The 14,677-nt window shown below is 36.6% G+C and overlaps 3 protein-coding genes and 1 long non-coding RNA gene across 12 annotated transcripts; 3 read left to right on the top strand and 1 right to left on the bottom strand.

Annotated features, from left to right (window-relative positions):
• Positions 1 to 53: 53 nt before the first annotated feature.
• Positions 54 to 2,843, top strand: Cdk1 (Cyclin-dependent kinase 1). The gene is made up of 4 exons (XM_077404855.1): positions 54 to 497; positions 996 to 1,288; positions 1,396 to 1,715; positions 1,799 to 2,843. Exons 1-4 carry the CDS (start codon positions 461 to 463, stop codon positions 2,046 to 2,048), a joined length of 900 nt encoding a protein of 299 aa, XP_077260981.1. The 5' UTR covers positions 54 to 460; the 3' UTR covers positions 2,049 to 2,843.
• Positions 2,844 to 3,212: 369 nt separating this feature from the next.
• Positions 3,213 to 6,654, top strand: LOC143896809 (apolipoprotein D). Of its 3 annotated transcripts, none has more exons than XM_077404858.1 (5): positions 3,213 to 3,371; positions 4,459 to 4,581; positions 4,748 to 4,874; positions 5,041 to 5,136; positions 5,482 to 6,654. In XM_077404858.1, exons 2-5 carry the CDS (start codon positions 4,462 to 4,464, stop codon positions 5,952 to 5,954), a joined length of 816 nt encoding a protein of 271 aa, XP_077260984.1. In that variant the 5' UTR covers positions 3,213 to 3,371; positions 4,459 to 4,461; the 3' UTR covers positions 5,955 to 6,654. The 3 variants fall into 3 exon arrangements, with proteins under 3 accessions (XP_077260984.1, XP_077260985.1, XP_077260982.1); XM_077404859.1 differs by lacking the exon at positions 3,213 to 3,371 and adding an exon at positions 3,409 to 3,427; XM_077404856.1 differs by lacking the exon at positions 3,213 to 3,371 and adding an exon at positions 3,817 to 3,952.
• A 425-nt stretch (positions 6,655 to 7,079) lies between these two features.
• On the top strand, positions 7,080 to 14,317 carry LOC143896811 (acidic phospholipase A2 PA4). Of its 4 annotated transcripts, XR_013256756.1 has the most exons (5): positions 7,102 to 7,277; positions 11,593 to 11,850; positions 12,292 to 12,629; positions 13,293 to 13,458; positions 13,798 to 14,317. XR_013256756.1 is itself a non-coding variant. In XM_077404860.1 (4 exons), exons 2-4 carry the CDS (start codon positions 11,593 to 11,595, stop codon positions 13,006 to 13,008), a joined length of 759 nt encoding a protein of 252 aa, XP_077260986.1. In that variant the 5' UTR covers positions 7,080 to 7,277; the 3' UTR covers positions 13,009 to 13,267. The 4 variants fall into 4 exon arrangements, 3 of the variants coding, with proteins under 3 accessions (XP_077260986.1, XP_077260988.1, XP_077260987.1); XM_077404860.1 differs by lacking the exons at positions 13,293 to 13,458; positions 13,798 to 14,317 and adding an exon at positions 12,846 to 13,267 and having other exon boundaries at positions 7,080 to 7,277; XM_077404862.1 differs by having other exon boundaries at positions 7,101 to 7,277; positions 13,293 to 14,317.
• Positions 8,446 to 11,401, bottom strand: LOC143896812 (uncharacterized). Of its 4 annotated transcripts, XR_013256760.1 has the most exons (5): positions 11,033 to 11,401; positions 10,606 to 10,946; positions 10,191 to 10,472; positions 9,497 to 9,966; positions 8,446 to 9,409 (listed from the first exon to the last, which is right to left on the bottom strand). It is a non-coding gene; the product is annotated as an uncharacterized LOC143896812 (long non-coding RNA). The 4 variants fall into 4 exon arrangements; XR_013256759.1 differs by having other exon boundaries at positions 9,497 to 10,472; positions 10,606 to 10,960; XR_013256757.1 differs by having other exon boundaries at positions 9,497 to 10,472.
• Positions 14,318 to 14,677: the final 360 nt, after the last annotated feature.

The raw sequence follows: 14,677 nt of genomic DNA, 5'->3' as shown, positions 1-14,677 counted from the left end.
AATTTGTTCTCGGCTGTTGTGAAAAAAAAATTTTTTTTTGATCTTAAGAATCTAATTAGATTTGCTCGAGCGTAAGAATTAATGTAATTATTAATAGCAGTTCTTATTCGATAAAGAATTTTCGATCTTGCTAAGAATTTTTGGAGTTCAATATTTGCGGATAAATGTGATGTTCAGGAAACGCGCCATTGGTAGTAAAGCGGAAGTACGCGGTAAGCGAGTCGACAGCTGTCGCACGCTGTGGCATGGGAGGGCGCTAGCGCGCATCCTCAATTGTGTTTACCAATATGGCGTGCGTGTCAACGTTTGATTTGAATTTGTTCGTTAGGTGATTGGCGACGCACGGCGAGGCTCGTGTGAGACGAGAGCTGGATCTCCGGTCGAATCGCGTGGGTAGGATTCCGTGAAACCTCGGCGACTGTTGTTGAACCCGAAATTCGTGTTCTCTCGGCCACGCGCGATGGATAACTTCATAAAAATAGAGAAAATCGGCGAAGGTGAGTGAGCACGGAAAGTACGAGAACCTGTTGTTGCCAAGCTGTTGTTCCATCACGCACGCTGCATCACGTGTATATAATAAATGTATGCTGAGCATTTCTTGGGCAGCAATTCTCTGCTGCCGAATCACTGTATGTGTTACAAATGGAAGATTTCTGTCCCTTTTTTCATAACGTGCTTGATGAAATAATTGCAAATTGTTCAACTATTTATGTACAATATCCTTGCCAAAGACAGAGAATTGTCATTGTTGAATAGTCAGTGCGGTATGTCTTAATTAGTAATTAACACTGCGTCACTGTCCAGGTGAATGCTTCAAAAACACTGTGCAGACATCGTGTTTTTGGAGCACTTACCCGGACACCCCGGGACTTTTAAATCCAAAGGGTGTTTTGCATTGAATTTTAGCTATATATAAATCCCATAAAATGTTTCAGTCACTAAACGTAAACATGACATAGAGTTTAAAGCAATTGTTAAATCTTGATGTCTTTTAGGAACGTATGGAGTAGTGTACAAAGGAAAACACAAGAAGACCGGAGAAATTGTAGCCATGAAGAAGATTCGCTTGGAAAGCGATGACGAAGGAATACCGTCAACTGCCATTAGGGAAATTTCATTGCTCAAAGAATTATCCCATCCAAACATAGTGAACTTGATCGATGTATTAATGGAGGAGTCAAAACTATATCTTATTTTTGAGTATCTCACTATGGATCTGAAAAAATACATGGATAGTTTGGGCAACAAACTGCTGGAGCCAGCTATAGTTAAATCATATTTATATCAGGTTTGTTTATATATTTTGTCTCGTGATAATATTCTATATTGTTTTACATGCTTAAATCGCTTTTATCAAGATCGAACGTGTGCCAATACAGTTGCTTACCATTTCAGATCACACGTGCAATTCTCTTTTGTCACAAGCGTAGAATACTGCATCGCGATTTAAAGCCACAGAATTTGCTGATCGATAAAACTGGAATTATCAAAGTAGCAGACTTCGGGCTTGGGAGGGCATTTGGAATCCCAGTCAGAATATACACACACGAAGTTGTAACTCTGTGGTACAGGGCACCTGAAATTCTTCTCGGTGCTACTAGATATTCGTGCGCGATCGATATGTGGAGTATCGGATGTATCTTTGCTGAGATGGCGACTAAGAAACCATTGTTCCAGGGAGACAGCGAGATTGATCAGCTTTTCAGGATATTCCGGTAAGATTTTTTTTTATACGTTATTTATATACGTTATTATAGAAACATTTCTCGGATCGTTTAATGATTATTTTGTCCTGTAGAATACTAAGAACGCCTACAGAAGAGATATGGCCAGGCGTAACGCAATTGTCAGATTACAAAGCGACATTCCCAAATTGGATGACGAATAACTTGGAGTCGCAAGTGAAGACGTTAGATGCGGATGGATTGGATCTGTTGCAAGCTATGCTCACGTACGATCCTGTGTACAGAATATCCGCACGGGCGGCATTGAAACATCCCTACTTCGGCAATTTGGATACAAGCAAATTACCCGTCGCTAAAACATAGGAGCCATTCGGGGAAAAGGAGCAGAATTTTGCATTTTTAATCGTGTGACTACGTGAAAAGTATGTCTTAAGGTGTACTGAAAGTTAATTTATTTGAGTAAATGTTCTTCATTTTGTTTAATCATTTTATCGATTGAAGTTTACATTTGTATTTTCTTAGTGGAACTTATTTTGTGTGCGAGTAAGCGTATAGTTTTTTAAATTACATAAATTTCATGCATACACATAAGTTACTGCCGGAATATAGTGCCAGTATTTCACGTAATGTATTTCATTTAAGTAAGTTTATGCAGTATTCCATTCATAATTATTTTAATCGATGTCGATTCCACATATTTTTCTATGTTTAACATTTTATCGAGCCTCGCTCGATAAATGGTAATATTACTACTCAAACATTATATTTTACTTATGTTTAATTTACTCTTACGTTTAAATTCACTTTTGCTACACGATATGATATACAGTCTCCTATACGCATTACTTTAAAGGAACCAATTTAAAAATAATTGATCAATTCTACACGATGTTGTCATATAAGCCAAAAACCCTAATCATCTTTGTTCCTTTATTCTCTGATCTAGAACATTTGTCTAAAACAATCACAAATTGGTTATTAATAGGAGACGTAATTAGTAATTCATAACTAGCTACTATAGAATCTACCATACTCTATGTATACGTGCCTTAAAACGTGCAGAAAATTTACATACTGTGAGCGTTGGTCGCATTAATCTAAGAACGTTTAATGTAAAAATTTTGTATCTTACATAAATAAATAATTTTTTATTGGCAACATTTTGTACAAATCGATTATATAAAAGAATAAAAATTATTCCATTAAATTATTCGTTATCTATATTGTCATATAGAGCTCGCTTCAAATCACATTCGCGTTTCTGAGAAAACAGGGAGAATCTGCTTATGCTATATATGGGGATATAGTAATTCTCAGAAAGCATTTTAGTATTATATGATCATGTACTTGATTGCGTCATCGTGCTTATTGGACGTAATCGAACGTCAGTGATAATTATGATGATCTCACATTAAAAAAACGATGTGCAAATGTATGAGATAGTAAATTTATTTATAAAAAAGAAAGATGAATCACTGCAAACCGTTTTACAGAGAAAAACAGCGAGACATTCTGTATCTCGATTCTCGTTCGTGTTATGTGTCTCGGTGGATGTGCGTATGTGTGTGACCTGTAATTGTGGGTTGTATTCCGAGAGTGGGGCACCAGCCACATAAAGGTCCATCTCTCCAGTGGAACTTGTGTTTATGGTGCAAACGCAGAGATCGGGCAGCAGCAACCTCCGTAGTGAGTAGACTTTTGAGCTCGTAGCTGACACGTTAATCATTCATCTCATTTATCACGTAAGCATTTTATACAACGAAATTGTGACTTTATTTAAATTTCTATTCGTTCACTTAAGCTCGTGCTCGTCGCTCTCCGCATACATATTCGAAAAATAAAGACGTCTGTTATCTTCCGTATGGGGCAAAAGCAGAAAGCGACAGTGATTATATAAATGAGCGTTACTTTTTTCAAGAAATAAATCCTGATTTTGTGTCTGTAACAAAAGAGCTGCCCGCAAGCGTAAAAGACACTAATTGATTTACGTTAGTGCGCACACGGAATGAAAATGTTCTCTGAGCGGAGTGAAAGGTCGCGACGGGTCGATCCTAATCGTGCATTCATCGGTCATCACCGCACATTTATTATCGTGTAGAATATGAAAGAAAGAGATGAAGACGTGTAACAGTCAGCTAGTAACATCGGAAACGCAAATCGGAGGTCCTTGCTTCGTGATGCGTGTCCAAGGCGAGCGTGAATCGTGAATCATGCTCCGGTTGTACTTGAGGAATCCGAGATCATGGGCTGTGTATTTGTTGAAAAATGTATGATATCTAATCTGAGATTATGGCTGTTGAAGAATCGTATCTATGTTTGCTATCGACAAGAGCGAGGTGCATGTATAGGAATGCGATTGTCACGCATACCAGGAAGTTGCATTGAAATATTGAAAAAAGCGTGACGTCACCACTTCCGTCTGTAATAAAATCTTTGTAATTGCGTCGGAAACAACATACATTCGATTTGTATCGCTCACTATTCATGCTCAGGCACTTACTTTTAATATACATATAGATCGATGCTCTTTCATAAAACTTTTATTCTATATTATTTTCTATATCATTACTATTATAATAATTAGAAGACCTAGGATGATTGTAATAAATGTTTAATAAGCAATTATTTTATCAAAGATAAGAAATGCATAAACAACTACCAACTACTTGATGTTGATAATTTATATCAAATTTGTGTGTGGGAAAACCTGATATAGCAATCTTCTGAGAATTTAAATCGCTTAAACGATGTTTATTTTTATCTTTTTTTCTAGAAGATGCAACCTTTGACCTGGTGTTTGGTATTGGCGGGATGCCTCGCTTTTGCTCAGGCTCATACGTATCACATGGGTGCTTGTCCCATTGTAGAACCTATGCAGGACTTCCGGATGAACCAAGTAAGTAAAGAAATTCATATTTAATAGAGGAATGTTACGCGAGATATTTTTTACCTTTATTAGGCAAGAGATACCTCTGTAATAATTTGTGAAATATTTTTCTCTCACACATACAAATCAAATTAATTTATTTCAGAAATAATATTGTTTTTTTCTTTAATTTTAGTTCCTGGGCCTGTGGTATGTTATCCAAAAAACGTCGACGGGTAGCAAGTGCATTACTTACAATTACACGCGAGGAGAGGAACCGGGCGAGTACGTGATAACGCAGGATTCGGATCATCTAATCTTAGGTGAGACAATTGAAAAACAGTAAGCGCAATTGGTGAAGAAAGGAAACGATACGTGAGCTTCTACGAAGTGCGTATCGGGCTCCGTCGAGTCATAAAAGCCCGTCAATGGGATAAATGTCCAGCAAGTGGGATGAATTATCCGTAATTGTGTGATGCATATGTACAGGTCTTACGCCATTGAAGCACGAATATCATTATACTGGCCAACTGAGTGTACCTGAACCAAGTACTCCAGGGCGTATGGAGGTTCGTTTTCCTCTCAGTAAGTGCCTTCAACTCAAGTCAACATCATAATATTTAAAAACGGAAGAGACACCGTTTATTTTGTAGAAATGAAAGAATATGACAGACAAAAGTTCTGTACGTAGCAAGACCCAATTAAAAGTTAAGCTCTGCCTGCAAAATGTATAGATATATAGCTGCTAAATGTTCAGATATAGCTGCAGCTTCCTCCTCAATTTGTTACAATGATAAGATATTAAGTAAATTGACGATAAATTTTCCGCGACCAGTCTCGCGATAAACAATATGCGTTCTCGCTTGATAATTTACAAATTGCAAGTCGCGTCGTCACGTTGTGCAACTGAAATTCGTACCTGCGTTTTAGATGTGGCCGGAAGCGCATCCCATGTGATATTCATGACGGATTACGACAGCTACGCCGGGATATTCACGTGTCAGAAGCTGGCGTTCGCCCATCGGCAGAGCGCGACGATCCTCTCGAGGACCAGAACGTTGGATCAGACGCAGGTGGATAAGATACGTCACCGGTTGAGCCAGTACGGCGTCGATCCGTTCGATTTGAGCATCATCTCGCAGTCCGGCTGCCCGCAAGGCAACAATACTCTGGACATCAACATCGACCCTAACACCTTCACTTCTGAGAACTTCGGCAACGTGGTGCGCAAAGCGGGCGAGAAGATCGGCGACGGCGTCCAGTGGATCTCACAGGCCGGAAGCAAGGTCTATCACAAGATAGCCGGGACAGAAGAGACGGCGTCAACGACAGAGCGAAACAGCCACTCTACGATAAGGAACGGCGAAAGATTGGAGACCAACGAGGTGGAGTGGATTCCATAAAAATCCAAGCGAATTTGTCTCTTTATATTATTCGCGATCTCGATAAGATCTGATGTCCTTATTACTCGTTCGATATATCTATTAATCCTCCATTGACCTCGTTCATCAAGCGAACGTTAGTGCTCTCGTGTTAGTCCTGCGCCGCTTGTATGTTTGTCACTGTATTAGTATGATATTGCCACGTGGTTCAGATCAAGAGCCACTATTTCTAACATCTGTTAAACTTTGACCGAGCGTTAACTTTTCACAAGTAATTGCTCTTGACAATAGCACTGCGCATAGATATATCACACGTTTTAGCACTTTCAAAGTCTAATCTAAAACTTATATTAACGAAATTTTGGAAAATAATCATACAAATATAATCTAAAAGGTTGTGAATAAAAAGTCAAAAAGTTTCAGAGTCAACTTTTATGCCACATCTATGTAATTGAAGAAATAAGATGTGATGTTAGCGCTCGTTTAATACGAGGGCAATGGAGAGTTAAGGTCATTCTAATGCATGTTTGATTTTCTATCATTTTACTTGACGACGTATAACAAATTTGAACTTAAATAAAATTGCGAAAGAAATTGATAGGAATCAGCGTTGATTGACCTACCAATTGATCTACGTTATGGATGATATACGGATTTCATATAATACTACATGTATGTTGAATCTTGATATTCAATAAAACTTTTTAAAACAAAAACATAATGTATATTTTTTATTTATATATTTTATTTTTTACCTAAGAATATAAATAATTATTCCATTATTGTTTGACTTAACACCACTACGCTTCGATTTCCCGACAAAACTTGAACAATGTCTGTATGCGATGTCAAAATAAATATCGGTAAATAAGGAGTACTGATAAATTAAAAGACAAATATCTCTCTCAATAATTAAATTATTTGCACTGTTTACAAATTAAATTTTCAAAAGGACGTGAATACATAATATGACTCAAAATTAATATAATACTAAGGATCATTTCTTTACTCGGAACTATTTAAATACGGGCAAAAATTTTCTCTCCTTTGATACATTTCACGATGAAAAAAAATCAATTGTGAGGCGCTCCACATAAACAGTCACTATCACATGATTTATATTCTCCCCCAATGCGTGTATAACACGCCTCTGTTATACGCGTTTGTATATGCGTGGCTGCGAATATTAGTATTCTGACGTCTCGCGTACGAACCACCAGTCTGATAGTGACTGCTGAGGAGAGACAAGCGGAATTCGTGGTTCCGGACAGCACGTTTTATCTTTGATATCTTTGCGCGCGTCCGCATCACCTCACAAGATCTAGGTCAACACTAGATTTCAATGTACGTACGCTAAAAATATAAAATATATCTTTACTTTGGCGATTGTATTTTTCGTCACTAACATAATATCTGACAATTTCACAGTTAAATTTTTTAATACTAAATTTGTGCCTTAATTTTGATGCGCAATATATTTTATTTTTTATATTAGAAGACTTATTGAATATATTAAAGGATTAAAAGATTATAAATGAAAATTTAAGTGTATTAATGTTACTTTTTTTTATGAGAGTAACAACGTCTCACAAATATAATTTTGCGCGTTGATTTCAAGATTTTCATATTTTATAAACACAGTTTTGATAAGACACGTTCAATGTTATATTTCATTGTTATAATTACTTTGAAAACATCGTGTGCCGCTCGAATACAAAAATCCAAAGCTTAAAAGAATATTTTAAAAAATTTGCGTGATGCAAATGCTTACCCTCACGCAATGACGTGTTCCGGTTGCCACGGTGCGGCACATTAGGCATTCTGGTTCAATAACGTTATTCCAACGTATCAACCCCATCGCTATATATCTATTACATTCTCTACGCTAGAGTTGTTTTAATATAAGGTGGTTTATTTTTTTTCCGGCAACTATCAGAAGTTATCTCTTTTCTCATCTTCAGTCCATTCTTTTCTCATCAGAGAGAGAGAGAGAGAGAGAGAGAGAGAGAGAGAGAGAGAGAGAGAGAGAGAGAGAGAGAGAGAGAGAGAGAGAGAGAGAGAGAGAGAGAGAGAGAGAGAGAGAGAGAGAGAGAGAGAGAGAGAGAGAGAGAAAGTATCTAAGATATTAAATTAATTAATTTAAAAGTCAATTGTCAGCAATAATAGTTCATAATTTAATTCTTTAGACATTAATGTAACCAGGGTGTCCTGGCAAAATTATGATTTTCATGAACTGCAAAAATACAATTACACACCCTTCTTATTGCTTCGTTCGTTACGCACTGCAGACTGCAGTGTGCGATCAGCTTGGCAGACCTCGTGGAGTGGGCTACGAGGGGTGCGCAGTTTAGACTTGCACCGGTGGTCTCGCGCATTCGCTGGGTTTCCCGTGTCTTCTTCTTTTAGTTATATTTGTGGGTTTCCCGGTTCCGGATTGTCTCGATCATCTCCGAATCCTTAACATATCGGTGATTGCATCTTGACCGTGATTTGCTTTGTGAGCGACGTAAGTTTTCGATAATTATATTTACAAATTGTTTCATTTTATTATCTCGCGTGAAAATACAGTGAAATGTCTAATTATTATTAATCTTTGAGTTATATTAAAAAAGAAATACCTCTTTATAGAAGACTTTTCGGAACATATCAGTAGTTAATGAAATTTAATTCTCTCTGAATTAAAAACTGTGAAATAAAGAAATCATTAATTTTAATTTGCTGCCGAACATATATTTAGCAGCAAATTAGATTTTTACCATTGTTTAAATATAAAAATATAACAAGGCTTTTAAAATTTAAATCTTATCTTTTTTTCTGTCCTTCTCTCTGTGTGTGCATGTGTATTAAAAATTTAAAAGTAAAATTAAATGATCTCTAATTCTTATTTTTTTTTAAAGTCAACTTCTTTGAAAATCAACGTAGACTTTTTTATTATTATCATTGTTCTTGAATAATTTTTTAAAATAAATTATCTTTCTTATACAATATTTCATTAGCCAGTAAAAGATAAAGACTCGTATCCGCTGCGTCCACAAACAATGAATTTATACAAACGTAAAGATTGCTGTTGAAAATCACGTTACTTTTACTTTTATGCATTATTTTTTATCAATGTCCTTGTTGAATATTTTTTTATATTTTTTCCCCGATTTCAGAACATTTCTTGCTTAAGGTGCAAATATATTTAAACACAAAGTTGTTAGCTACTTTAGACCTTGTTAATTTTGTTTATATTCGATCAAATTTAAAAAGGGTAAGAGGTGAAAGCGAGATACATCTGTCTCACGTAGGCTTACACGCTTGCTACAATAACAGTAGTTAAGATCACGATGTACCATCATGGTTAAGATAATGGACGCACATGATCAAAAATATTTGATTTTTCTAATTGGTTTCCACACATAGATAGTGAACAAGTTAATGTAAGCGAGTACCCAAATTGCTGTTTTTATCTATTTTAAGAGTATTGTTGGAATCTGAAAGCGTTCGCAATTACATCGAAATTAAAAAATTGTACTGACTGTGAGTTGACAACCTTAATAAATTTTAAGATCTTTATTCACGTTAATTAAAAGAGGATTGCAAATCCAGCACCTTCACATTTATTATCCTTGGACGTCAACTGTGCACTGCCGTGCATATTTCCGGCATTTCGAATTTGCGGAGAATTTTGAGCTTTGCGTTTTGCACATACCTTGTCGAAGAATAGAAATATACATAAACGTAAAAATATGACAAGGTGTGTATTTTTTATTTTATATTATCTTTTATTTTTAGAATTTATATATTTTGTATTCTATTCTGTGCTCTGCGTCACGACAGTTTTTGCCAGGTCAGTTTCTGTCGGTTGAACTGATTTGATAATAATCGTGATTAGCGATAAACGATGACTCGGACGTATAGGTGCGTCACACCAATCGCCCAGACTGCATCCGATTATAATAGAGCTGTCCTGCTGACACACATCGGCATGCAGGTTCAAGAGACAAGTTCGATAACGATCTTCATTGACCCATGTCAGCAAGTATGCAAGCTATATCAGAGATCACAAAAAGACAATAATGTAATATTTTTTATATAGTTGTGTAAGCGGTAATCACAATTTTCCGTTATGAACAAATTTACGACGAAAAATAGAGGTAATGATTTTAAGTTTTTGCTGCAGAAATTTTTTTTTATATAAGAAATAATAAAATGATTGTTTTTGCTGGGCAAAGTTTATCCCGAATTTTTTAAAGAGAATATCTTTAAAGAGACCTCGTTGTCCGACGTCCGTAACGCTCGAGGCACTTCAAATATTTCTTATATGAAGTGGCTGATTGCATTTTTTATCTCACTTTCTAGCTTAATTATCTCTCTGAAAAGGAGACAGACGAGTGATTTTATAATTTAAGCGATGAGAGATAATCGGCTTATTCCTTCAAAGCTTCATGTCGTAATATCCACAACTTCGAATTTAGTTTATCGCTCTATTAATAGCTATTGCTTAACAAGCTTATGTACATTATTTCGAAATGTAGCGGTTTTACTATCTAAAAACTAAAAAATTGTGTTAAAATTAAACTATTATTATATGTAAATTAAAATTAATTCTTTCTAGAAATGAAAAATATTGAAGACGCAGATTTAACACAGAGAATGTTCGCGAATGTTCGCGAAAAATCTATATTACTTTGCGCTTTGCCCTTTCGAACTGGATGAGAACGTCCAGCGGGCGGACGGTTTTGATGACTTGATAATGGTGACTCGTTATGAAGCGCTGGCGCGGTTAGGTCCAAAACACGTGAATTAGTTTGTGAGGCAATTTTGTTGCCGGCATCCTTCGGGAGGCAGGTTCAAGGGACAAGTTCGTCAATGGACTTTGTGGACCCACATCTCACCAGCACATCAAACATATGCCTAATCTCTTTCAGAGCGCGCACTCTCGCTTTCGTGTGACCGGCCTGAATTGAAACGACCCAAACTCCAGCCGAGGTCATAGGCTAGTTCGATTCTACGAATTAGATGTATCCGCTGAAAGATGAGGACTTTGTCATCCGTCGGCACCCATTAATTCTCTCATGCACGCGCTCAGATGAATGATACGTGAAGATACATACGCGGAGTATGATACCGCTTCGTCTACTTTACAGATTGATATTCCGCAATGTTAAATAGCAAAATGATAAGTGAGCGATTCACACTTAGTTGTCAAGTCTTTCACCACGAAGAGCTACTATAAATTCTCGCCGAATACCTAAACAAAATCGTAAAACGGTTGCTTAATCGAAAAGTTGTACAAATATGTTAATGATACATTACGTAATCAAGTTGTGCTACATAATAAAACGATAATATTTTCGTTCTATAGTTACGAAAAGATTGAATCAATACTAGCCTTAAACGAAGAGTGCCATTTATAAAATTGCGGTCAAGCATTAATTTTGCTCGGACGTTTCGGTACACGAATAGGTCTCTTTCTTTTTTCTTGAAAGCCTGCACCTCGCGAGTCGAGATTCCCGGCGGACACTCCGGACGAAGGTCGGCTGACTTTCATGTATACTCCTTGTTTGGCGGTGCCTGATAAAATTTCTGCCGAAACATCGCCAGTTACTTACTTCTGACGATTCGTTTTAACTGGTTCAATCTAGTGGTTCCTCACTGTCTCGTATCTTCGCAGATGTTCGCTGTCCTGCTCGGCATTCTGCCGATCCTCTGGGCCGAAAGGATTGGAGCGAGCAGCGTGCTGGTCGCCGACACTACTATGTCCAGGATGGTGGAGCTGAATGCCGATGCACCTTTCTGCGCTCTTTACAACGACCGCGGGGTAATCCAGAGGATGGTTCTCGGCGCGGACCCCAGAAAAGTTCGACAAATCTCCAGCAATCTCGTCGCCGACCTGGAAGAGACCTGCAAGGCTTCGCGAAATAAGGGAAAGGTAAGCTCGAATCATCGATTGTCTCTGAGAGTAAAGTGTTCTAAATTATTACCTGGTGTGGTAGTAAAATTAATTTCATGTTAAAAGTTTTATCGTTAAAGGATAAATCGAGGGAATATCATAGCACGCAAAAAAATCAAGATATATTCAAATTACATATTTAAATATATCTTAATTATTATAATAATTAAGAATTTTAATTGTTATTATAATAAATATTATATATATTTAAATTAGGATATATTTTTTTATATTTTTTAATACCAATAATCGTTGCTTATTAATTATTTTCTTAAAATATTTATTACTGTATTCGATAAGGGTTAATTCCTTTTAAAAGGCTTCCTCCTGAAGTTTTTTCCTTCTGAAAGATAATTTATGTGTGTGTGCGGAATATAATCGATAGATAAAAATTTCTACAACTACAACTCCTTCCTTCAGAATCAAGCGCCCGGCAGTGGTTTAATATATCCGGGCACCAAGTGGTGTGGACCAGGCAACGTGGCAAATGCCTACGACAATTTGGGCCAACATTCGGCCGAGGATGCTTGCTGCAGGGAACACGACCACTGCCCATACACGATAGCGCCGCAACAATGCATACACGGCATATGCAATAACTCACCATTTACTCGCTCGCATTGCGATTGCGACGCCAAATTCCGCAGATGTTTACAGAATCTCAATACCGAGGTGGCCAATACTCTCGGCGCGCTTTTCTTCAATGTGATCCAGGTCACCTGCTTCAAAGAGAGACGACCGTGCTCGCAGTGGCAAAGGTATTCTACACAAAAGTAAAGTCGAGAACTTACAAATTTGACTTACTTCTTCATATTTATTATACATATTTGTATAATAAAAAAAGGCAGCTTTATATATATTTATATAATAAAAATATTTTGTCGCGCGCGACTAGAGAGATGTTATCTCATCGTTATTGTCAATTTAAAAAATATGATGATATATCTTGCCGTTATATCGTGGAATCGTTTTAGCTGCGATTTACAATGGGATAAGTCCCCTTCGAGTTACTTGCCAAACGGTTTATCGGAGAGTAGAGGATTTCGAAGACTGCTGTTGACGACTGTCTTCCTCGCATTCAGGGATTTCATGGCCAGACGGAGAAACCTTCCTCGAGATGTCACGCCATTTGTTTGAAGATATCTCGAGATATATATATATAAAAAAAAGGATCTCACCGTAAACGTTAAAAAAATTTTTTCCGGCACTTAACACGTGACTTTTGGTGACGGTCTCGCGCATCGTGATTAATCTTCTCAGCTTTTATCTAATCAATCTCAATGTCGTGGTGAAAGGTCCTTTACTCCGCTAAATTATTGTCAGTTCTAATGCTCTGGCAAAGGTTTTTAATTTTACAAACTGCGCTGGTGACGTCCCGTCGATGAGATCTGACGAATATTGATCGACGATATTTATTTCAGGAACGGCTACGCGGAGGCTGTGTCCGATCGATTGTGCTCTCAATACAAGTTCCGACCCAGCGACAAGTACGTGCCTATGATGCCTCTGAATATGAACAAATGAAATCTAAAATCTCGGAGAGAAAGGCAGCCCTTGGAGAAACCGGAAAAGGGCTGATGACCAACAGTATGCGGCATATCGATTATATAATTTATTTCATATCAAATTACCGTCCTCGCTGTCGCACGCCAATGTATCGAATATACGTACCGTTTCAGAAATTAAAAATTTAAGCTGCGGTCCATTTGACGTTACAAGTGCTTCGAAGCGTTCTTTTTCTTCTTCTTTCTTCATCGAAAGAAAGGAGAAGAAGAATGCTTCGAAGCATATTTGTAGGATCAAATGGACCGCAGCCTTAATAGTTACATCAAATATCTTTCGCGCCGACTGCAAATGTTATTCGGAGTTAACGGACGGTACAATTCTTTCTCTGTATATATATATTTTTTATTCCTATGATTCCAGCTTGATTCCAGCAAATTTGGTCAAGAAAAAAAGGTTATTGAGACGCTAATTAAGCATTTTCGTGGAATAGAATAGAAAAGCTTTGTAGAAATATTACGGAAGAATTATTTTTTATGAAGTGACAATGACAACATGACATATCAATCTCTTTCTCTCGCTATTGTTATCGAGAGCGATATATGTGTAACTGACGATATATGTTCGAAGGTGGTAGTAAAACGTATATTTGCGTAGTACATTTATGTATCGCAAGTGTGCCATAATTTACAGTATTTAATTTTTCATTTGCCATAGATGTACCGAGTTTTACGTAGTCTAGTCCGTTGTGAGAGGAAAGTACATCTCTAAGTAGGATAATGTAGAATAATGTACGAATATTTTTGTCTGTATCTTTTAGTTATAATAGTTACTTCGAAATACTATGCTCAAAAGTAGATAAATTTGTAGCAGAAATAAAATTGTTATTTTTTATTTAATTATATCAATAAATTTTCATACGTAGAATATAATATTTGCAGTATTCCAGTCTTGTGTATTTTAATATCGTTCTGTATCTTGTTTACCCAGCTAATGAAATAATCGTGTAGATTCTCGGGATATATAGATTTAATCTCTATATAAATTAAAATTAAGAAATATATAAGATTATGTTCGATTAAATTCGTTGCAACTAATGTATCATCTGCGCATATTTAACCGCGCATAAGAATTATGCTATATACATGCTACACACTCGATCTCTATCGCCTTTATCATGACATTTTTATAATTATATTTTTTAAATTAAACAACATATTCTGTCAACATATAAATCTGTCAACATATATAATTCTGAAAAATTTTTTTAATATTCCTACATCGGTCTTATAATATCTTACAA

Source organism: Temnothorax americanus, unplaced genomic scaffold (assembly GCF_048541705.1).
Source record: "Temnothorax americanus isolate GAGA-0224 unplaced genomic scaffold, ASM4854170v1 Scaffold2, whole genome shotgun sequence".
NCBI classification, from domain to species: domain Eukaryota; kingdom Metazoa; phylum Arthropoda; class Insecta; order Hymenoptera; family Formicidae; genus Temnothorax; species Temnothorax americanus.
This window is presented reverse-complemented; position numbering and strand designations above follow the sequence as displayed.